The 23412-nt window shown below is 36.7% G+C and overlaps 1 protein-coding gene across 7 annotated transcripts in view; it reads left to right on the top strand.

The window, feature by feature from the left end:
• ZRANB3 (zinc finger RANBP2-type containing 3) overlaps nt 1-23412 on the top strand; it is a 264853-nt gene that overhangs the window by 171868 nt on the left and 69573 nt on the right. For all 7 annotated transcript variants that reach the window (XM_049712663.1, XM_033420297.2, XM_049712662.1 and 4 more), the window contains 2 exons: nt 16020-16191; nt 17526-17642. In XM_049712663.1, the coding sequence (XP_049568620.1) occupies nt 16020-16191; nt 17526-17642 (289 nt within the window). The remainder of the gene's footprint in view (nt 1-16019; nt 16192-17525; nt 17643-23412) is intronic.

Raw genomic sequence — 23412 nt, 5'->3', positions numbered from 1 at the left:
CAGGGGAAGACTTAGATAATAAACTGTGGTTAATTTCAGTCAATTCCAACTCTTGCCACAGTAAACAGCTACCCATCGCCCACCTCCAGCCTCGTGGCAGACAGCTATATACGTGTTCCTGGAGCAACTTGCACACAGCTTGTGGGAACCAGGCTGGGCAAATAGGCCCCTGTTCTCCAAATTATCAAAGATCTGTACTCTGATCACTGATTGCTGCTTCTGATCACGGAAGTGCAGATGAAGTGGGAGCATCCATTGTTGTTTCACCTTTCCCTATTATTGCAAGCCCTTTCCCCTCCAGATTATGTCACTTCCAGGTGATTTAAGAGGCTAGTGCCATTTACCTCCTCCCTTCACTTTTCTGTTTTTCCCCTTTTGGGGGCCAGACATTAGGACATTCAAAAATAACTATATACATGGGTTACATTTGAAAGGGACCACATATGCCCAGGAAAAGGCACAGGATCAGAAAAGAACTGAAAAGACCTTAAGTTTATACCTCAGGCGGATCCTTAGCACAGAGACAGTCTACAAAAATTAAAAAAAAGAAAAAGAAAAATGAAAAACAAAACCACAATAAGCAACAACAACAAAAAAAAAAACAGTAGAACATGGGGAAGGGGAGAATCTGGTTTATAGAGTTACCATATTATTAGATTCAAATGTCCAGTTTTCAACAAAAATATCACAAGGCATACAAAGGAAAAGTAAAGTATGGCCCATTCATAGGAAAAAAATAAAATAGAAACTGCCCCGGAAAAGACCTGATGGCAGATCTCCTAGACAAAGACTAAAACAACTGTTTCAGAGATTCTCAAAGGAACTAAAGGAAGATGTGGAGAAAGTCCAGAAAATGATGAATGAACAAAATGGAAATATTAATAAAGAGATAGAAAACCTAAAAAAGAATCCTAAAAAGAAATTCTGTATCTGAAAAGTAAAATAACTGAAAGGAAAATTTTCCTAGAGGAATTCAAAGGCACATTTGAGCAAGCAGAATTAAGAATCAGAGAACTTGAAGATAGGACAATGGAAATTTTCAGGTCTGAGGAACAGAAAGAAAAAAGAATGAAGAAAAGTGAACAGAACCTAAGGGATCTGTGTGAACCATGAAACAGAGCAGAAGGTGGATTGTAGAGTCCCAAGAGAAGAGAGAAAAAAGGGGCTGAGAATATTTGAAGAAATAAGGACTAAAAACTTCCCAAATTGGATGAAAGATATGATTATAAACATCCAAGAAGCACAATAAACTCCAGAATAAGATAAACTGAAGGTGGCCCATATCCAGATACATTATAATCCAGCTTTCTAAAGACAAAGACAAAGAGAATCTTGATAGCAAGAGCAAAGCAACTTGCCACATAGAAGCGATCCTTAAAATGATTATCAGCTGATGTTTTATCAGAAACTTTGGAGGCCAGAAGGCAGTGAGCTCATATTACCATATGATTCAGCAATTTCACTTCCGGGTATATACCCAAAAGAATTAAAAGCAAGGTCTTGAAGAGATATTTGTACCCTTGTTCATAGCAGTGTAACTCACAATAAGTTAAACATGGAAGCAAACCAAGTGTCCATCAACAGACAAATAGAGTAGCAAAATGTGGCTTATACATCCAGTGGAATTTTCAGTCTTAAAAAAGAAGGAAATTCCGACATGTGCCACAACATGAATGAACCCTGGACATTATGTTAAGTGCAATAAACCAGTCTCCAACAGACAAATACTGTATGATTCCACTTATATGATGTACTTAGAGTAGTCAAAATCATAGAGACAGAAAGTAGAATGGTGGTTGCCCTGGGTTGCGGGTCAGAGGGAATGAGGAGTTACTGTTTAATGGGCATAGAGTTTTGGTTTTACAAGATGAAAAGAGCTGTGGAGATGACCTGTGGTGATGGTTGTATAGCATTATGTATTTATTTAATACCATTGAACTGTTTACTTAGTAATGGTCAAGATGGTAAATTTTATATTATGTGTATTTACCATAATTTAAAAATTGAAAAAATCAATTAAAAATGGATTGTAAACTAAAATATAAAACCTAAAACTATAAAACTCAAAGAAAATAAAGGAAAAACACATTGTGACCTGGGGTTAGGCAAATATTTTTTTATATAGGACACAAAAAACATGAACTGTGAAAGATAAAAGTGATGAATTTTACTTCATAAATATTGAAAAGGTCTCTTCCAAAGATACTGGTAAGAGAATGAATGGACAAGCCACAGATGAGTAGAAAATATTTGTGGGAATTTCCTGATGGTCCAGTGGTTAGGACTCTGTGCTTCCACTGCAGGGGGCATGGGTTCCATCCCTGGTTGGGGAAGTAAGATCTCACATGCCCCTCAACGTGCCAAAAAAAAAAAAAGGTACACACACACACACATACATATTTGTAAAGCACATATTTGATAAAGGAATATATATTCATATATGTCTATAAAATATAAATTTTAAAATATAAAAAGGAATTTATAAAAGAATATATCAAATAATATATCAAAACTCCATTATAAAAGAAAGAGAAAAAATTTTTTAATGGTTGAAAGAGAGGCCTCACCAATAAAATAAGGTGAGGTCAAATAAGCACTTGAAAAGATGCTCAACATCATTCGTCATTAGAGAAGTGCTAGTTAAAACTACAATAAATACCAGTACACATGCATTAGCACAGGTAAAATTTTTACAGACTGACAATACCAAATGATGGTAATGTATGATGCTGAACAACTGAAATTCACATACATTGGTGATGGGAATGCAAAATGGCATAGGAACTTTGGGAAAAAGTATGCCAATTTCTTATAAAGTTAAGCATACACTTAACATACAACCCAGCGATCCCATTTTGGATATTTAGTCAAGATAAATGAAAACATATGTTCTTTCAAAAATATGTATGCAAATGTTTACAGCAGTTTTATTTATAGTCACTTAAAACTTGAAACAATCCAGATGTCCTTCAACTGGTGAATGTACAAACAAATGATAAAATATCCATGCAGTGGAATATATTACTCACAATAAAAAGGAATGAACTACTAATACACTCAATAACATAGGTGAATTTCAAATGCAGTATGCAAAGTGAAAGAAATCAGATTTAAAAGGCTGCATACTGTATGATTCTATTTATGCACCATTCTGAAACGTGCAAAACTGTAGGAGCAGAAAACAGATCAGTGTTTCCCAGGAGCTGGGAGTAGAAGAAAGGGATTGCTGCAAAAGTACACAAGGGAACTTAACTTCTAAAAAAGAAGTCAGAGGGTAATTTCCAAAGTCCAAAGTTAACTCTGTGTGTGCGCGCGTGTGTGTGTTCATGAACACAGATAAGCATGCATGTTCTTTGCCATAAACTTCCAATTCCATCATCATAAGCTAATATCAAGTGCCTATGTAGAAATGCCTCTTTTTAATTATACATGGTCAAAAAGACAGATACAAAAAAGTTTATGTTTATTGTTTAGAAAAGGAGAAACGAGTTTTTACTTACTTTGTAAATATGAATGAGAAAATGGCTATATTAATTCCAAAAAAGTTTTAAAGGTTCATGTTTCCTAACTTCTTTAGAGACATTTGAAATTTTGTTGTTGTTGTTGTTAATTTTAGGTTGTTAGGAATTACATTTTCTTTATGTTTAAATGTTTAATTATACCCTAAGGCATACTGCTGCTGCTTGGTCTTTAAAAAATATTTTTTTCTTATTCATTTACACCTTTCCTCTTTCATGTATACACCTTCTTTGCCATTGTACTTACAGACTTGTTTTATAATTTTCTTTCCTGCCCATAAAACTAATGAACCTTAAACTTCAGAATCACTCACTTACATAGAGGCCCATTTCAAGGCTCTGGGAAGGACTTCGGCAATTTTCACAATTTTGTGTCCTGTCAAATTTATAGATGTAGGCTACTTTAATCTCAATAGATTGAAAGATCTTTTTTCAGTCCATCATTTATATATATATATGTATTTTTATATATATGTATGTATATATACACACACATGTATATATATATTTGTGTGGTGGTGTTGGGTGTCAGCGAGCATTTTCTGGATCAGGCTAAGAGGAAACTCTATTGGGGGTACACTTAGTTTGAGTTTATGTGGTTCTCCGTAATTTCCATTTTTAGGTATTTTTAGGTGATAGCTAGCCATCCCAATGTAGGAATGGCTTCCAGGAACACGCACAGTGTAAGGATGGCAGTTGTACTGCAGTGTGAGCTTGTCCTCTGGCACTCACGCTGGAAGGATATAAGTAATGGAAGACAAGCAAGGTTGAAAGGTACAGAGCCAGAGGATTAATCTGTAAATAATTCCAATTCTTACAGCTCATATATAGCAGAAACTTGATGGAAGTTTTTTCAAATTTGACAATTCCAAAAAATTTTACACAACATGGTAATGATAAGTTATGAACCTGAAAGAAACTTTTAAAAATTATTAATAGAAAATAAAATTTGGTCATCCATGCTTGAGTAAAGTCTGAATTATCCTATTTCTTTAAAGAATATATTACAGAGGCAATCAAAGGGTAAGCAGTGGAAAATGTGGGAAAAGCATTATAGATGTGTGTCCAGTTAACTAATAAAAATGTGTTCTTTTCCTGGATTTGGAAACAAGTGTAGGTGTTTATAAACATTTTTTTAAAAATAAATTTATTTATTTTTATTTTTGGCTGCATTGGGTCTTTGTTGCTGTGCACAGGCTTTCTCTTGTTACGGCGAGTGGGAGCTACTCTTCGTTGTGGTGTGCGGGCTTCTCATTGCAGTGGCTTCTCTTGTCACGGAGCACGGGCTCTAGGCGTGTGGGCTTCAATAGTTGTGTCACACGGGCTCAGTTGTTGTGGCTCACGGGCTCAGTAGTTGTGGCTCGCGGGCTTAGCTGCTCCGCGGCATATGGGATCTTCCCAGACCAGGGCTCAAACCCGTGTCCCCTGCATTGGCAGGTGGATTCTTAACCATTGAGCCACCAGGGAAGCCCCTATAAATTTTTTAAATTGTGAAATTTGTTGTGATTTTTTTCTGAATTGAAATTTTTTAATTACAAAAGCATTATTTGCTTATTATAAACAGGTAGACAAAGTACAGGCATACTTCATTTTATTGTGCTTCTCGGATACTGTATTTTTTCATAAATTGAAGGTTCTGGCAACCCTGCATCTAAGCAAGTGTATCAGCACCATTTTTCCAGTGGTGTTTGCTCACTTCATGTCTCTGTGTCACACTTGGGTAATTCTCATAATATTTCACATGTTTTCATTATTATTATAGTTGTTATGGTGTCTGTGATCAGTAATCTTTGATGTTATTATTGTGAAAATATGACTCACTGAAGCTGAGTATTTTTTAGCAATAAAATATTTTTATTAGGGTATGTACTTTTCTTTTAGACATAATGCTGTTGTGCACTTAAGAGACTACAGTATACTTTTATATACAACTTTTGTATGCAACTTGTATATAACTTTTATATACACTGGGAAACCAAAAACTTTGTGTGACTCGCTTTATTGTGATATTCACTTTATTGTGGTGGTCTGGAACTGAACCCACAGTATCTCTGAAGTATGCCTCTAAAAACAAAATGGGAGTTAAAAAAAAAGTTTTTATGTCAACCCTTTTAATCCCCACCACCATTACCCCCAAGATTAGCAATGTTATATTTTGCTGCATATTCTTCCAGCGCTGTTTCCATTATTATACAGACATACACATGTACACACACATATACATATACATAATCTTTCGTATCAAACATATTACTCTACAACTTCTGTTTTTCATTTATTGTATACCTTTGACATTTTTCTTACTCCATACATATTAATCAACTGCTTCTTAATGAATAGTTGCTTAATAGTCCATGTTTGGCATGACCTACATTTTATTCAACCATTCCCCCAAAATAGTGGACTTTCACATTTTATGCATTTTAGAAACTAAAGATCAGGAAAGAAATGGCTAAGACCTAAAGTCAGGAATGTTTCCTAGTCCCAGAATCTCCTGCTTTTGTACACCATACTCCCCAACACACACACACACACACACACACACATACACACACACACACAAATACAAATTTGTTCTTTTTACTTCATTAAAAAAAAGCCTCATAGACCTCTGAAAATTCCTTGGCCTTAGGCACTTAAAAGCTCCCCAGCCCAAGATCTCAAGCAGTCTGACATCAGCGCAGGCACCCTTAGCTCAGAAGATCTGTTGCCCTAGTGGGCTTTGGGGAGGGAATCCTGGAAATGTGCAGGGTAGAAGCTGAAATATGCAACACCCCCTTTTTTAAATTAATAAACTTTATTTTTTAGGAGCAGTTGTAGGTTCTCAGCAAAATTGACTAGAAAGTACAAGGAGTTCCCATATACCCCCTCTTCTCACAATGCACAACCTCCCACACTATTGAAATTCTGCAACACAATGCACATTTGTACTATCATTGAACTCCATTGACACATCATTATCACCCTATGTCCACAGTTTACATTAGGGGTCACTCTTGGTATTAAACATTCTATGGGTTTTGACAAAGGTGCAGTGGCATGTATCCACCTTTGTTAGAATAGTTTCACTGCCCTAAAGATTCTCTGTGTTCCACCTAATCATCTCTCCCTCCCCTGTAAGCCCTAGAAAGCATTTATCTTTTTAGTGTCTCCATAGTGCCTTTTCAAGAATGTTATTTGGTTGGAATCATATAGTGTTGCCTTTTCATATTAACTTCTTTCACTTAGTTATATACATTTAAGTTTCTTCCACATTTTTTCATGACTTGATAGTTCTACCATTTTGCATTCCCCCCAGCAATGAATGAGATTTCCTATCGCTCCACATCCTTGTCAGCATTTGGTGTCGTCAGTGTTTTGGATTTTAGCCATTCTAATAGATGTATAGTGGTATCTCATTGTTTTAATTTGCAATTCCCTAATTACTTATGATGTTGTAAATCATTTCATATGCTTACTTGAAATCTGTGTATCTTTCTTGGTGAGATGTCTGTTCAGGTCTTTTGCCATTTTTAAAAAAAAAATAACTTTATTTATTTATTTTTGGCTGCGTTGGGTCTTCGTTGCTGTACACAGGCTTTCTCTAGTTGCGGGAGGGGGGCTACTCTTCGTTGTGGTTTGCGGGCTTCTCGTTGCGGAGCATGGGCTCTAGGTGCGCGGACTTCAGTAGTGGCAGCACGTGGGCTCAGTAGTTGCGGTGCACAGGCTCCACGGTGCAGGCTTAGTAGTTGTGGCTCATGGGCTTAGTTGCTCTGCGGCATGTGGAATCTTCCCGGACCAGGGTTTGAACCCGTGTCCCCTGCATTGGCAGGCAGATTCTCAACCACTGTGCCACCAAGGAAGTCCTGCCATTTTAAAATTGAGTTACTTGTTTTCTTATTCTTGGGTTTTAAGAGTTCTTTGCATATTTTAGATAATAGTCCTTCATTAGTGTGTCTTCTGCAAATATTTTTCTCAGTCTGGAGTTTATCTTTCCATTCTCTTCACATTGTCTTTCAAAGAGCAAAAGTTTTAATTTTAATGAAGTCCATCCAGCTTATCAATTATTTCTTTTATACATCATGCCTTTGGTATTGTATCTAAAAAGTCATCACTATACCATGGTCTAGCAACACTATACTACTTCATGAATAGTGCAAGTATCTTATATTAACAAAATAATCCTCATTCTTCCCTCTAGTACCTTGTATCATTGCTGTCACTCATTTCAGTTATACATAAGCATATAGAGAGAGAGATAATGGAATACACTGTTGCTATTATTATTTTGAGCAAACTGTGATCTGTTAGATCAATTAAAAATAAGAAAAATAAAAGTTTTTATTTTACTTTCACTCATTCATTCTCCAATTCTCTTGCCTTCTTTATGTAGATCTGATATTCTGACTTACATCATTTTTCTCTTTCTAAAGATCTTCATTTATTTATTTATTTTCTCTTCACAGGGACTTTTATTTTTCTCACTTGGTTCTTTTTTTTTTTTTAACATCTTTATTGGAGTGCAATTGCTTTACAATGGTGTTAGTTTCTGCTTTATAACAAAGTGAATCAGCTATACATATACATATATCCCCATATCTCCTCCCTCTTGTGTCTCCCTCCCACCCTCCCTATCCCACCCCTCCAGGTGGTCACAAAGCACTGAGCTGATCTCCCTGTGCCATGTGGCTGCTTCCCACTAGCTATCTATTTTACATTTGGTAGTGTATATATGTCCATGGCACTGTCTCACTTTGTCCCAGTGAAGATCTTCATTTAATATTTCTTGCAAAGCAGGTCTTACGAACAAATCCCCTCAATTTTTGTTTGTCTGAGAAAGTCTTTGTTTCACCTTGACTTTTGATGGATAATTTTGCAGGGTACAGAATTCTAGGGTGGTGGGGTTTTCTCTGAACACTTTAAATATTTTACTCTACTCTCTTCTTGCTTTCGTTTCAGAGGAGAAGTTATATATAATTCTTATTTTTGCTCCCATATATGTAAGGTGTTTTATTTTTTTCCCTGACTTCTTTCAGTGTTTTTTCCCTTATTTTTGATTTTCTGAAGTTTGAATGTGGTATGCCTGGGTGTAGTTTTTTGGGTGTTTATCCTGCTTGATATTCTCTGAGCTTTCTGGATTTGTGGTTTGGTATCTGACTTTAACTAGGGGAAATTTTCAGTCATTATTATTTCACTCATAACTTTCATGATTATGAGTCTGGGGCTGACAATTGAGAGAGTATGAGATAATAGGAAGAACTAATTTCCCGTATTTAGTGATGTTTTATGACTATCATCTAATCTCATAAGACTGATAAAGCATGAGAGAATCCTGGTTTAGTATTGTATTTCCAAGCTGAATTTTTAAGAACACTTAAAAACCGTAACAGGGACTTCCCTGGTGGTCCAGTGGGTAAGACTCCATGCTCCCAGTGCAGGGGTCCTGGGTTCAATCCCTGGTCAGGGAACTAGATCCCACATGCATACCGCAACTTAAGAGTTTGCATGCAGCAACTAAGAGTCTGCATGCCACAGCTAAGAACTCTGCATGCTGCAACTAAGAAGTCCACATGCTGCTACTAAAAAAGATCCTGGGGACTTCCCTGGTGGTCCAGTGGCAAAGAGTCCACCTGACAATGGAGGGGATGCAGGTTTGATCCCTGGTCAGGGAACTACAATCCCACATGCCATGTGGCAAGTAGGCCCACACAGCACAACTAGAGCCCACGTGCTGCAAACTACAGAGCCCATGTGCTCTGGAACCTGTGCACCACAACTACAGAGGCCACGTGCCCTGGAGCCTGCCTGCCACAGCTAGAGAAGAGAAAGCCCACACGCCACAACCAGAGAGAAGCCCACGCACTGCAACAAAGAGCCTGTATGCCACAACTAAGACCCGACACAGCCAAAAATAAATTAAATAAATAATAAATCTTTAAAAAAAAAAAAATTCTGCATACTGCAATGAAGACCTAGTGCAGCAAAATAAATAAATAAATAAACAAACAAATAAATAAATCTTAAAAATAAAGTAAGAGTTTATGGTATTGGAAGAGGGAAACATAATTGCTCGTATTTTTCTTGAAAGTTTTTAAGGAAGGGAATAATATAATTTGCATTTTAGAAACTAAACTTAGGGTTGTGTGGGAGCAATTAGAAGGTAGGAGATGGAGTAATTCATAACTACCAACGTGCCTTGGTGTACACCTATCCAGGTAAAGAGAATTTGACTGTATGAGGAGTTCTGTTTAATACCTTTTTTTAGCTTATGAGCTATTTCTTCACATTTTATTTGTGGTAAGAGTCACTATTCCACCATCTTTGTAGCTGTGTTGTATTGCATGTCATGTTACATTTACCTTCCTAATACTTACAGTTTTCTAATTTAAGGCATTTAAGATCTTGTGCATTCATCTTCCTCAAATGTTGTGGGGGTTTTGTTTGTTCGTTTACTTTACTTGGTCTTTATTGCTCCTTATGGGCTTTTATTTATTTACTTTGTGTTAAAGATTGACATGCACAAATATTAAATAACTTTTTTTTCTCAGAACTTAGTCTTACATATATAGTACATAATAGGTGTAAATGACCATAATAAGAGCAGGGAAGTAGTAGTATTGTAGAGCAGTGTTTCTCAACCCTGTTGACCTTAATGCCCACGTTTTGTAATAAATATTGTGTAATGCTCCCCTAATACTTCACTTAGTTGTTCTTCTGGGGTTTTGTCTTGTTCCTTCATCTGGGACATATTCCTCTGCTGTCTCATTTTGTCTAACTTATTGTGATTGTGGTTTCCGTTCCTCTGGCTGCAGGGCTATAGTTCTTCTTGCTTCTGCTGTCTGCCCCCTCATGAATGAGGCTGTGTAAGAGGCTTTGCAGGCTTCAGCGGGGAGGGACTGGTATCTGCCCACTGGTGGGTGGAGCTGGTTCTTGTCCCTCTGGTGGGCAGAGCCATGTCAAGGGGTGTGTTTATTGGGAAGCTGTGTGCTTAGAAGACTTTAAACAGCCTGTCTGCTGATGGGTGGGGCTGTGTTCCCACCCTGTTGGTTGTTTGGCCTGAGGCGTCCCAGCACTGGAACCTGCAGACTGTTGGCTGGGGCCAGGTCTTGGTGAGAAAATGGTGGCCTCCAGGAGGGTTCACACCAATGAGTACTTCTCAGAACTACTGCCACCCGTGTCCTTGTCGCTGCAGTGAGCCACAGCTGCTCCCCACCTTCACAGGAGACCTTCCAATACTAGCAAATAAGTCTGGCCCAGTCTCTTATGAGGTCACTGATTTTTTCCCCTGGGTCCTGGTACGCACGAGACCCTGTGTGTGCTCTCCAAGACTGAAGTTTCTGTTTCCCCCAGTCCTGTGGAATTCCTGCAGTCAAACCCCAGTGACCTTCAAAGCCAGATTCTCTGGCTGGGGAGCTTGACGTGGGGCTCAGAACTTTCACTCCTGTAGGAGAATTTCTGTGGTATAATTATGTTCCAGCTTGTGGGTTGCCCACCTGGCATGTATGGGATTTGATTTTATCACAGTTGTGCCCCTCCTATGTCTCATTGTGGCTTCTTCTTTGTCTTTGGATGTGGGCTATCTTTTTGGGTAGGTTCCAATGTTTTTTTGTCAATGGTTGTTCAGCAGTTAGTTGTGATTTTGGTGTTTCTTTAGGAAGAGGTGAGCTCACATCCTTCTACTCCACCATCTTGTCTGTATAATCATTAGATAGGAATGACTACACTGGAAGTCAATTTTAAAAAGAGTGAAATAAGTATATTTATATACTGGATTTTATTGAATCTAAGACAGCCTTGATTATAATATGCACTATTATTTTACATACCATTGAGGGAAGAACTGCTACAATTAAACTAATAGATCTCTGTGAATTTCAGAGATATTAAAGGGGGGAATCTGAATCATAAAATTGATGAAAGTTGATGTCTGTATGGAATCATTATAAACACTTGCTCTACAAACACAAGCTAATATAGCTGTGTGTGTTTGCAAGGCAGCTGCTTCAGTGTCACTGTTGCCAGTGACATGATTTTCCAAAGTGGCAAACAACTTTGGGTTAATTTTCTAATAAAGCAAAGTACAATATCCTTTTGCATTAACAGCATTTATGGTTCCTAGAAAATCCATTTTATATTAACACTGTACCAAAAATACTTTGTCCTTACAACCCTGATTCTTGATTCTTACTGCCTTCTCTTAAACATAAAACAGCAGCTTCATGGCTTTAACCCTGCTCTCATCTTTACATTTTTGTTCTGTTTCTGGACTACAGAGGCATTTACCTTGTCTTTATCCCCAAATGTGGATTTTTGTTTTCTCTTTATATTTTACCTATCCTGAGTTTGAAGCAAAGAGGATAAATCAAAGCCTGAACTTACTGACCCTATTTCCTTGGAAGTCTTTTTATTTGAAGTTTAAAAACTATTGCATGTGTCACTTTGATTTTTTAAAAATTCATTAAGAATATAGTTCTAAAATAAAAACCAGCAGCTAAATGCCATAGGCAGCCATCTATACAAAAGTAAGTTTTGAGTGGCTACAATAAAAGTAGATGGTGAATAGCTCCTGTTAGGGAAAGACTGGTCACCTTTTTTTATTCACAGTGTGCATCATTCTTCCCAACATCAAGTAACAACATGCTATAAGGTCCCACTTCTAATGTTATTTAACACAAGTTAAATAACATTAGGATTTAACATCTGAAATAAATGGTAACTTAAGCAAACAAAATTGTAAATAGAAACAAATGAAAAGACAGCCCACAGAATAGGAGAAATTGTTTGTAAATCATACATTTTATACAGGACTTGTATCTAGATATATTAAGAATTCATACAACTCAGTATGACAACCGAATTCAGAAATGGGTAAAGTATTTGAATAGGCATTTCTCCAGCAAAGACATACAAACGGGCAATGAGCACATGAAAAAAAAAAAATGCTTGACATCATTAGTCATCAGAGAAATAGAAATCGAAACCTCAGTGAGATACCACTTCATACCCACTAGCATGGCTAAACTCAAAAAGTCACATAACAAGTGTTGATGAAGATGTGGAGAAATTAGAATCCTTGAACACTGCTGGTTGGAATGTAAACTGGTCTAGCTACTTTGGAAAACAGTCTAGCACTTCCTCAAATGATTAAACGTAGAATTGCCATGCAAGCCAGCCATTCAACTCCTAGGTATATACCCAAGAGAAATGAAAGTATATGTCCACAAAAAAACTTGTACATGAATTTTGATAGCAGCATTGTTTATAAAAGCCCAAAGTTGGAAACAGCCCAAATGTCTATCAACAGATAAATGAATAAACAAAATGTGGTATATCCATACAATGGAATATTATTTGCTACAACATGGATGAATCTTGAAAATATTATGCTAAGTAATAGAAGCTAGTCATAAAAGACTATACAGTGCTGTATGATTCCATATATATGAAAATTCAGAATAGGAAAATCTTTAGAGACAGAAAATAGATTAGTGGTTGCTTAGGGCTGGGTAGACAGGACAGCGGTTAAGGGAGGGATAGCTAAAGGATACGAGGTTCCTTCTTTTTCTTTTTTTTCTTAATAAATTTATTTGTTTTATTTATTTACTTTTGGCTGCGTTGGGGCTTCGTTGCTACGTGCAGGCTTTCTCTAGTTGCGGCAAGGGGAGGGCTACTCTTCATTGTGGTGCGCAGGCTTCTCATTGCAGTGGCTTCTCGTTGCGGAGCACGGGCTCTAGGCCCACGGGCTTCAGTAGTTGTGGCTCACGGGCTCTAGAGTGCAAGCTCAGTAGTTGTGGCGCATGGGCTTAGTTGCTCCGCGGCATGTGGGATCTTCCCGGACCAGGGCTTGAACCCGTGTCCCCTGCATTGGCAGGCGGATTCTTAACCACTGCGCCACCAGGGAAGCCCAAGGTTCCTTCTTGAGATGATAAAAATGTTCTAAAATTTACTGTGATGGTGGTAGTTGCACATATCTGTGAGTATACTAGAAAACGTTATTGAATTGTACACTTTAAGTGGGTAAATTGTATGGAATTATGAATTATATCTTCGTAAAGCTGTTTTTAAGAAAGAATAGGATATTCCAAAAAGTATGTATAATTTACATCAAATTTAAGGGGAAGAGACCAGGTCTTTACAGGTGGCATCTCTTAGCCCTCCCTCCCCTTCTCATTTGCCTTTTGCACCCCAAACTTGAGTCTGGGGGCTCAGAAGCCAACACTCTTTAAAGTCAATACCACCTCAAGGGGTCTGACTCCAGCTAAAAGAGAAGTGAGGATTAGGGAGGGTGGATGAAAGGATTTCTCTAAACCATCATTTACACCAAGCATAGGGCTTGCAATCAACCAGTGACAAAGCACCCAGGAGGCAACTGGCTACAAAAGCTTCTCTCAATAGAGTGCTTTCTCCTGGAGGGGTGAAGAAACCTCATTGTTACAGGCCTGGTACTGGTAGTGTGTGGCATCTGAAATTAGATTGCTCCGACTTCAAAACAGACCTGTGCATGTGGTGCTCAACTATTTTGTGCTCTGCAGGAGGCAAGTGAGGCCTATGTGGTTAGCCTGTGTGACAACACCTGTGTGCTTTCTATACCAAAGTGGAATAATTGTGCCAAAAGACCTTCACTTAGCATGTTGTACACTTGCCCAATGTTTTGCAAAGGTGGAGAATGTGCTTAAGAATTCATTTTAATGGCAATAATAAAAGACCCAACATCTTTTTCTCATTTTCTGTAGTCCTAAACATTAGATTTTTTTCCTGTTCAGTTTATTTTTCCAGTTTTATTAAGATATAATTGACAAAAATTAGATTTTTTTTCTTTTTTTTTTTTACCATGAGGTCAAAATGTACTTAAGTATCTTGATTGTGAATGGAAAAATAGGTGACAGAATTGGTTATTGGCAAGTATTTTTCCATTTTCATTAGTGTATAAAGTTTTAATATAAATATGGAGACATAAAGCATTAAAAAGTCAAAATATTTCAATAAACAAGTTTCAGTAATTCAATTTATAACAATTATAACTAAACCTATTAAATTTTTTACAATGCCAGCCCTTAGTTTTTTAAAACAAGTACATTTCTTACTGATGACAACTAAGTGGTGTCTGTCATTTTATCATACAGTAGTTCCATCCATTCACTATACTTTTCTAATCAATTCTACATGCAAATACATGATTTTAATGTTTTTGGTACTATTCCTGTATGTTTGCTATCAAAATACATTAAACTAAAAAAAAAAAATGTCAGCCAAGTTCCAGGTTTCTCAAAATGACACTGTTTGCATTATATACCACCAAATCCCACTAAAATGAATAGTTATTTAATTTTTAATATTAGTAATTATAATACAACCTAACAGGAATTTTTCCTTTGTTAATTATTCTCTAGTAGCTATTTTTAGTAGTATTGGCCCCTGGAAGATGATTGGGAATTTTGTGGATTTGTGTGGGGTTGTCACAGTGATTCAGGGATGCCATTAGGCCAGCTGTCCTGATGCGTAAGTTCAATAGGTCCGCTCGATTTAATACCTACCCCAGTGCTTGGTGCTTCCAACTCCTGGTCTTCTCAGAGATCTAGAGGATAAGTTCCCTATTGCAAACATTTTAAGTTGTAGCTTACTTTCTTTTGTCGGGTCAGCTACCGCTTGTCTGTCTGACTTAAACGTTTGTTGAAATCACTTATCCTCTGATGTTTTCTCTCCCATCTCTCTTTCATAGGGCATTTGTACCTTTTTTTTTTCCTTTGCTGTCAATCCAGTGGTTCAAAGGAAGAAGAGATCACCAAGTGATCTATCTGCTGTGCTTAACAGTTCAATGGGAGATAATATTGCCTCCTAGAATTTGTAGAAATCATTTTAGTTGGTTTTGGTTGTTACGTATACTGGCTGGTGTACTTGCAGTTAGTGCTTATTTAGGGCTAGATCTGCTAAACACACTGCCACGTGTGAGGTCATCCAAAATGCCAGTGGTATTCATAGTTATCTGTTCATCCCACCCTTTTATTAACTCAGTATAAACACTATGTTTAAACACTAACATTTACTACAGCTGAGAGTAATGTGTAATCTTATTCATTACTATTTCTAAAGCTGAGCTTTTTGAAACTAATTTGCATTCAAAAATAAAAGTAAAGGGACTTCCCTGGCAGTCCAGTGGTTAAGACTTCGCCTTCCAATGCAGAGGGAGCCGGTTCGATCCCTGGTCAGGGAGCTAAGATCCCACATGCCTCGTGGCCAAAAACACCAAAACATAAAAACAGAAGCAATGTTGTAACAATGGTCAGGGAGCTAAGATCCCACATGCCTCGTGGCCAAAAACACCAAAACATAAAAACAGAAGCAATATTGTAACAAACTCAATAAAGACTTTAAAAATGGTCCACATCAAAAAAAAAAAAATCTTAAAAAAAAAAAGAAATAAACAGCGTCATGGCTCCTTATTAAAAGGAAGAACACACTGGATAAATTGTTTTCTTACTCTAAAGTTCAGCTTTGCTACATGTGTTTTCTTTATATTAACAGATATTTTGGTAAAAGACCTCAGTGGGATTGCAGAGGGGCCTCAAATCTTAATGAACTTCATCAGCTATTAAGTGACATAATGATTAGAAGATTAAAGGCTGAAGTTTTAACCCAGCTGCCCCCTAAAATCAGACAGCGTATTCCATTTGATCTTCCAGCAGCGGCAGCCAAGGTGAGAACCCGTGTTTGATTGAGAGTCTTATTTGAAATCATTTTAAATTATACTGTGAAAGATAGCACATATTTCATTTTTCACAGAAGGAAAAGTCCACTTTCTTAAAATAGGTTTAATTAATAGAGCCATATGAATTGGCTTTGTATCATTTCAAGAAGAGAGCAGGAAGAATTTAAATTTAGTCATCAAATAATGTGAAAAGATTTAGTATCTTAGTCATTAAAAAATATATTTCTGCTAAATAGAGAAAAAAAGCACTTCACCTGCAACATAGACTTAGTATTAAGAATTCTAAGGGAGACGCAAGAGGGAAGAGGTATGGGGACATATGTATATGTATAACTGATTTACTTTGTTATAAAGCAGAAACTAACACACCATTGTAAAGCAATTATACTCCAATAAAGATGTTAAAAAAAGAATTCTAAGTATATGTAGGGTGTGAAGCCCAATAATTATCAAGGGAAGTTCTTTTTCTTGCTGTAGGATTTTTTTTTTTTTTTAAAGTACGAGTAGCTGTCTTCTAGGATAATTTGGATCCAGCCCTCTGTTCTTGAAATCCTGAAGCTCTGTGATCATGTTGTAAGATGTAAAGTTCAACATATTAGAAACCAGAATTGGTAATACAAGATTAGGCAATCCTTGTCTACATTTACTTTTGGGGAGTACAGTGCTTTTATAGTCTCTGAAATTTCTTCAAATCTGGATATAACTTTGTCAACAGAGACTGTTTATTGCCTTGTTTTGTCTTGAAAGCTGAGACTAAGAATTTTGTAAACATTGAGCAATATATTATTGGTAAAATAAAAACGATCTGATTTTCTGTATCCATTATTTTAACAAAAGAAAAATAAGAGTTAATATATGACTATGTTACATTTTATTTAACTAATATTCCCCGTCTTTATGCTTATTTAAATAAATTCAGTGCTTTTAGTAAAAAATGCTTTGCTACCGTATATATTTTTGCTACTGTGAGTTCTTTAAGTTTTACATAAAATTTTTATTTTATTTAAAAATTTTCTTAAATTTTTATTTTTACTTGACTACCTGCTCCTCTGTAAGAGAAGGCTGCAGTTGTTTGATATATGATGTTAGCAAAGGGCTTGGTTTCCTCCCACACCTTGTCATTGCTTTCTATCATTAACGTAAACATGTGTCTGACCTACATCCACACTGATGTTTTTTAAATCAACACACGGGCACCTATGGGAATTTTTCTTCATATATATATATTTCTGTATAAAAAAATAAGTAGGACATGATTCATTATTGCATTAATTGCTATGTTCTTTATGCTGTATTTCTAAACATTATTTTCTCCTACATAGGAATTGAATTCCAGCTTTGAAGAGTGGGAAAAATTAATGAGAACTCCAAATTCAGGTGCCACCCAGACTGTCGTGGGGTTGTTTACTCGCATGTTTAAACAAACTGCTATTGCCAAGGTACTCATTGCTGGGCCATCATGTGTTTGTCTTGATACAAATTATTTAATGTATTTAATTTTTTTAAATTATGCAGCTTATTTGCATACTGCAACATGTCTTTTCCGTTTAATTTTTAATCTCTATTATGGAAAAATTCAGACATATTCAAAGTAAACAGTAGTATAATGAACACTATTATACCTGTTCATATATCGATCCTTTTCTATATATGGGTATACTTTGATGAGGGAGTATAATATATATTACACTTTCTCATTTAAAGGACTTACATATATTCATGTTTGTTGCCAGCTTTTTCCATGGTGTTCCTACATAATTGCTACAAATAATCTTTTTTTATGTAAGTCAATCATTTTTAATTGGTATTATGTTTTTAGATCCCTACAGATAGATGTGTTCACATTCTGTTTGTCCAAAACTGCAAATTAGAGTTTTTAAATCTCAGTATGACTCTCAAGTAGACGCATCACACATTGTCTGCTGTTTTTACCGGCATGGTTGAACTTATACATACTAATGAGTGTCATCTTTCTCCAATTCTGAGATCTTTTATAACATAATTTTTTTTAATTTTATTTATTTTTGGCTGCGTTGGGTCTTCGTTGCTGCATGCGGGCTTTCTCTAGTTGTGGCGAGCGGGGGCTACGCTTCATTGTGGTGCACAGGCTTCTCATTGTGGTGGCCTCTCTTGTTGCGGAGCATGGGCTTTAGGCGCACAGGCTTTCAGTGGTTTTGGTTCGCGGGCTCTAGAGCCCAGGCTCAGTAGGTGTGGCGCACGGCCTTAGTTGCTCCACAGCACGTGGGATCTTCCTGGACCAGGGATGGAACCCATGTTCCCTGCATTGGCAGGCGGATTCTTAGCCACTGCACCACCAGGGAAGTCCCTATAACATAATTTTTTTTTTCTCTATAACATAATTTTTTAAAGAGAGGTTTATTGAGGTATAATTCACATACAGTGAAATTTGTCTTTTTAAAACATATTGTTTGATGAAGCTTGACAAATACATATAGTCAGTTACCACTACAATCAAGGTAGAGAATATTTGCATTACCCCCAAAAGTTTCCTCATGCACCTTTGTAGTCATTTCCGTCACATCTCCCTCTAGACGTTGGTGGTCACAGATCTGCTTTCTATCACTATAGTTTTGAATTTTCCAGAATGTTGCAAAAATGGAATCCTACAGTATGTAGCCTTTTGTCTGGCTTATTTCACTTAGCATAAAGCTTTTGAATATTGATCCATTAGTTTTTTCATTTATATTGCTGACTGATATTCCAATGTATGGATACATAAATATTTATATATCTATATTAATATAACAATTTTTAAAAATTCCTTTACCACATAATGGCCATTTGGCATAGTCTCAGTTTGGGCTATTGTGAATAAGCCTGTTTTAATCATTCATGTACAAGTCTTTGTATAGACGTATTTTCATTTCACTTGAGTAAATAGCTGGAACTGGGACTGCTGGGTCATATGGAAAGCATAGATTTAACTTCATAAAAAGCTGTGAAATTGTTTTTCCAAGTGCCATATTTTTGCATCCCTACTGGCAATGTGTCAGAGTTCCAGTTGTCCTATATCTTTGTTAGCACTTAGTATTGTCAGTCTGTTTAATTTTAGTTATTTTTCTCAGTATGTAGTAGTATCTCATGATTATTTTAACTTGCCTTTTCTTAATGACTAATGATATTGAGCATATTTTCATGTGCCTTTTAGCCATTCATTTTTTTTTTTTTGGAAAAGTGTTCATATCAAGCCCATATTTATATTGGGTTATAAGAGCCCTTGATATATTTTGGAAACAAATTCTCTAACATATATGTCATTTCCAAATAATTCTTCTAAGTCTGTAGATCCCATTTCTGTTTTATTTTTATATATATATGTAAATTTATTTATTTTATTTTATTTATTTTTGGCTGTGCTGGGTCTTTGTTGCTGCGCACAGGCTTTCTCTAGTTGCAGACAGTGGGGGGGCTACTCTTTGTTGCGTTACTCAGGCTTCTCATTGTGGTGGCTTGTTCAGGGTGGAGGTTCAGTTTGTTTTCTGATTTTGTGGGGGGTTTTTTTGTTTGTTTGTTTGCATATGGATTTTCAGTTGTTCCAGCACTCTTTGTTGGAAAGACAGTTTTTCCCTCATTGAGTTATCTTGGCACCTTCGTAAAAAATCACTTGGTTATATATGTATAGGTCTGTTTCTGAACTTTCTATTCTGTTTCATTGATCTATACATCTGACCTTACAGAATACTACATTGGCTTGATTACTCTACCTTTATAATAAGTCTTGAAATCACATGGTGTTCACCCCTACTTTATTCTTATTCAAAATTGTTTTGTCCCTTATAAGTCCTTTGCTTTTTCTTACGAGTTTTTAGAATTAGCTTAAGTATGTACAATTTTGATTGGAATTGTTTTGAGTCTATGGATTAATTTGTAAGAATTGACTTCTTTTTTTAAATTGAGATACAGTTGACATACAACGTTATATTAGTTTCAGGCGTACAACATAATGATTTGATGCTTGTATATATTGCAAAATGATCACCACAGTAAGTTCAGTTAACCTCCATCACCATGTATACTCACAAAATTTTTTTCTTGTGATGAGAACCCTTAAGATCCACTTGTTTAGCAACTTTCAAACATGCAACGCAGTGTCATTAACTACTGTCACCATGCTGTAGATTACGTCCCGTGACCCATTTATTTTATAACTGGAAGTTTGTACCTTTTAACCTCCTTTGCCCATTTCACTCACTGCCCCCAGCCCCTTGCCTCTGTCAGCCACCAGTCTGTTCTCTGTATCTGTGAGCTTGTTGGGGTGGGGGTTGGAGTTGTTTGTTTTTTAAGATTTCACATATAAGTGAGATCATAAGGTATTTGAGTTTCTCTGTCTGATTTATTTTGCTTATTAGCATAATACCCTCAACAATACATGTTGTTGCAAATGGCAAGATTTCTTTCTTTATTATGACTCAATTATATTCCATTGTGTATATATATACATACCACATGGTTTTTTTTTTTTGGCTGCTTTGGGTCTTCTTTGCTGTGCGTGGCTTTCTCTAGTTGCGGTGAGTCGGGGCTATGCTTCATTGCGGTGCGCGGGCTTCTCATTGCAGTGGCTTCTCTTGTTGCAGAGCATGGGTTCTAGGCATGTGGGCTTCAGTAGTTGTGGGTGGCGGGCTCTAGAGCGCAGGCTCAGTAGATGTGGTGCATGGGCTTAGTTGCTCCATAGCATGTGGGATCTTCCCGGACCCAAGATTGAACCCATGCCTCCTGCATTGGCAGGTGGATTCTTAACCACTGCGCCACCAGGGAAGTCCCCTATATACCACATTTTCTTTATCCATTTATACATCAGTGGACACTTATGTTGTCTTGGCTATTGTAAATAATGCTGCAGTGAACATGGGGGTGCATATATCTTTTCGAGTTAGTGTTCTCATTTTCTTGGCTAAATACCTGAAAGTGGAATTGCTGGATCATACGGAAGTTCCAGCTAAATTTTTGAGGAACCTCCACACAATTTTCCATATCAACTGCACCAATTTTCATTTCCACCAATAGTGCACAAGGGATCCCTTTCTATACATTCTCGTCAGCACTCGTTACTTCCTCTCTTTTTGATAATAGCTGTTCTAACAGGTGTGAGGTGGTATTGAGTATTGACTTCTTAATATTATTCAATCTCCTGATCCATGAAGAGAGTATCTCTGTCTTTTGATTTAGGTCTTTAATTTCTCCCAGCAACGCTTTCTAGTTTTCTTGAATACATTTTGTTAGATTTATTTCTAGGTATTTCATGTCTTTTTATGCTCTTGTAAATAGTACTTTTTTTTTTGTAAATAGTACTTTTAAATTTAAATTTCTACTTTTTCATTGCTAAATACAGGATTTTCATTGATTTTTGTATATTGGTCTTTTATTTTGTAACCTTGCTGCACTCACTTAATAGTTCTTATGGCTTCTTGGTAAATTCTTTGGGATTTTTTACATAGACATCATTTTGTCTGCATGTAAAGGTACTTTTATTTCTTCCCTGTAATCTGTATGCCTTTTATTTATTTTTGTTGCCTATCACATTGAAGGAACAAAAGTACAATTTTGAACAGAAGTGGTAGGGTTGAATAGCCTTCCCTGCTGCCAGTCTTAGAAAGAAAGCATTCAGTCTTTCACCATTGATTATGATGTTATCTTTAAGATTTTTACTGATGCCCTTTCCTAGGTTGAGAAAATTTCCTTCTTTTCCTAGTTTGTTGAGAGGAGAGATGAGACATATAAAATGTTTTCCTTTGGCAGAGCAGCAGTAAGAACGTAGCTACCATAAAAGTGGATAAGAAGAAAACAGATAAAATGTAACAAAATTATAAAAGCTGAGCATAGGCTGCCATGACAGTCCAAAATAATAGGAGTTCCTGACACAGGGAGTCCATACTCACTCACAAGCTTTATTTCCATTGGCCTCTACCACATGCTGACTAGGAGATGAGAGAGCACCCCTACTGGTAGCGTACAAGCACAATACCCTACCTATTTCCTGGACCCTTTTCTCAACTCACACTAATCAAAAGCCTTAAGCCACTGTGAGAGAGGTAAAGTCCCCCTCCCCGAGCCTCCAAAGTCCAGTTCAGGATCAGCTGCTTCTGGGGGCTGAACAGAAACAAAAGCCATCTACACCTGGGAGTTGGGCAGGAAACCCTATTGAAATCAGGACCTTTATTAAGACAGAAATCTGTTACTACTGGAGGAGAGGCAGGAACCTCTGTCCTGCCCAGGACCACCCACAGTTATATGACATAGTTTGGTTGTCTTAGGGGAGCGGGACAGAAACACCAGGAAAGCCACACCTCCAAGACTCAGCTGGAGCAAAGGGCCTACCTTATACTGATGTGCTACCTGTAGATCCAAGAAATCTTCCATCCATTATCATGAACTGAACAATGAGAAACCATCAAGATTAATGTAGTACTGGGGGAGAGAGATATCCCTCTATAGTGCAGGCATGCAGGGACTGCTGAAAGCTTAGAGTGCAGTTAGGACACTGAGAAGAATTCTTGGCACACACTTTCACAAGGTAGAAGCATCCCACTATTGGGGACATTTCAAATTTGTGGTGCACTGAAGGTAAAGCAAGAGAACCTAAATAGAACTCAGTATTGACTAGATTGTCGCAGTCCCTCACATACTATCACCTTGATAGAAAAAGAAGCATGCCCTTTTTTGGGTGTAAATATAATTTATCTCAGTCTGTCCTGTTCTTCCACACATAATTTCTAGTATTTAATAGAAATTATGAAATAAACAAAAAAGCAATTTAAAAAAACATCATCCATTGTCAAAGATAATGTAATCTATAAAGCCAGATGGAGAAATAACTCAGATTTTAGAACTGTTAGACAAGAACTTTAAGAAAGCTATGAATAATATGTTAAAGGAGCTAGTAGAAAAGGTAAACAACATAAATGAAAAAGATGGAAAATTTCAGAAGAAATATAGAAACTGTAAAGACAGTAAAAGGAAAATGCTAGAAATAAAAACATAGTATCTGAGAAAAAAATAATTCTTTCAATCAGCTTATAAACCAATAGTTGAGATAAAAAGTAATCATAAAAAAATGTAAATCATAAAAAAATGTAAACTTTTTTTTTTAATCCAAATTTCTTGAAGGGTATCTAGCCCCCATTTCTTTTTTTTTTAAAAATACATTTATTTATTTATTTATTTTTGGCTGCATTGGGTTTTTGTTGCTGC

The sequence above is a fragment of the Orcinus orca genome, chromosome 7 (assembly GCF_937001465.1).
Source record: "Orcinus orca chromosome 7, mOrcOrc1.1, whole genome shotgun sequence".
Lineage (NCBI taxonomy): Eukaryota > Metazoa > Chordata > Mammalia > Artiodactyla > Delphinidae > Orcinus > Orcinus orca.
Note: the sequence above shows the minus strand (reverse complement) of the source record. Positions and strands in the feature narration are given on the sequence as shown.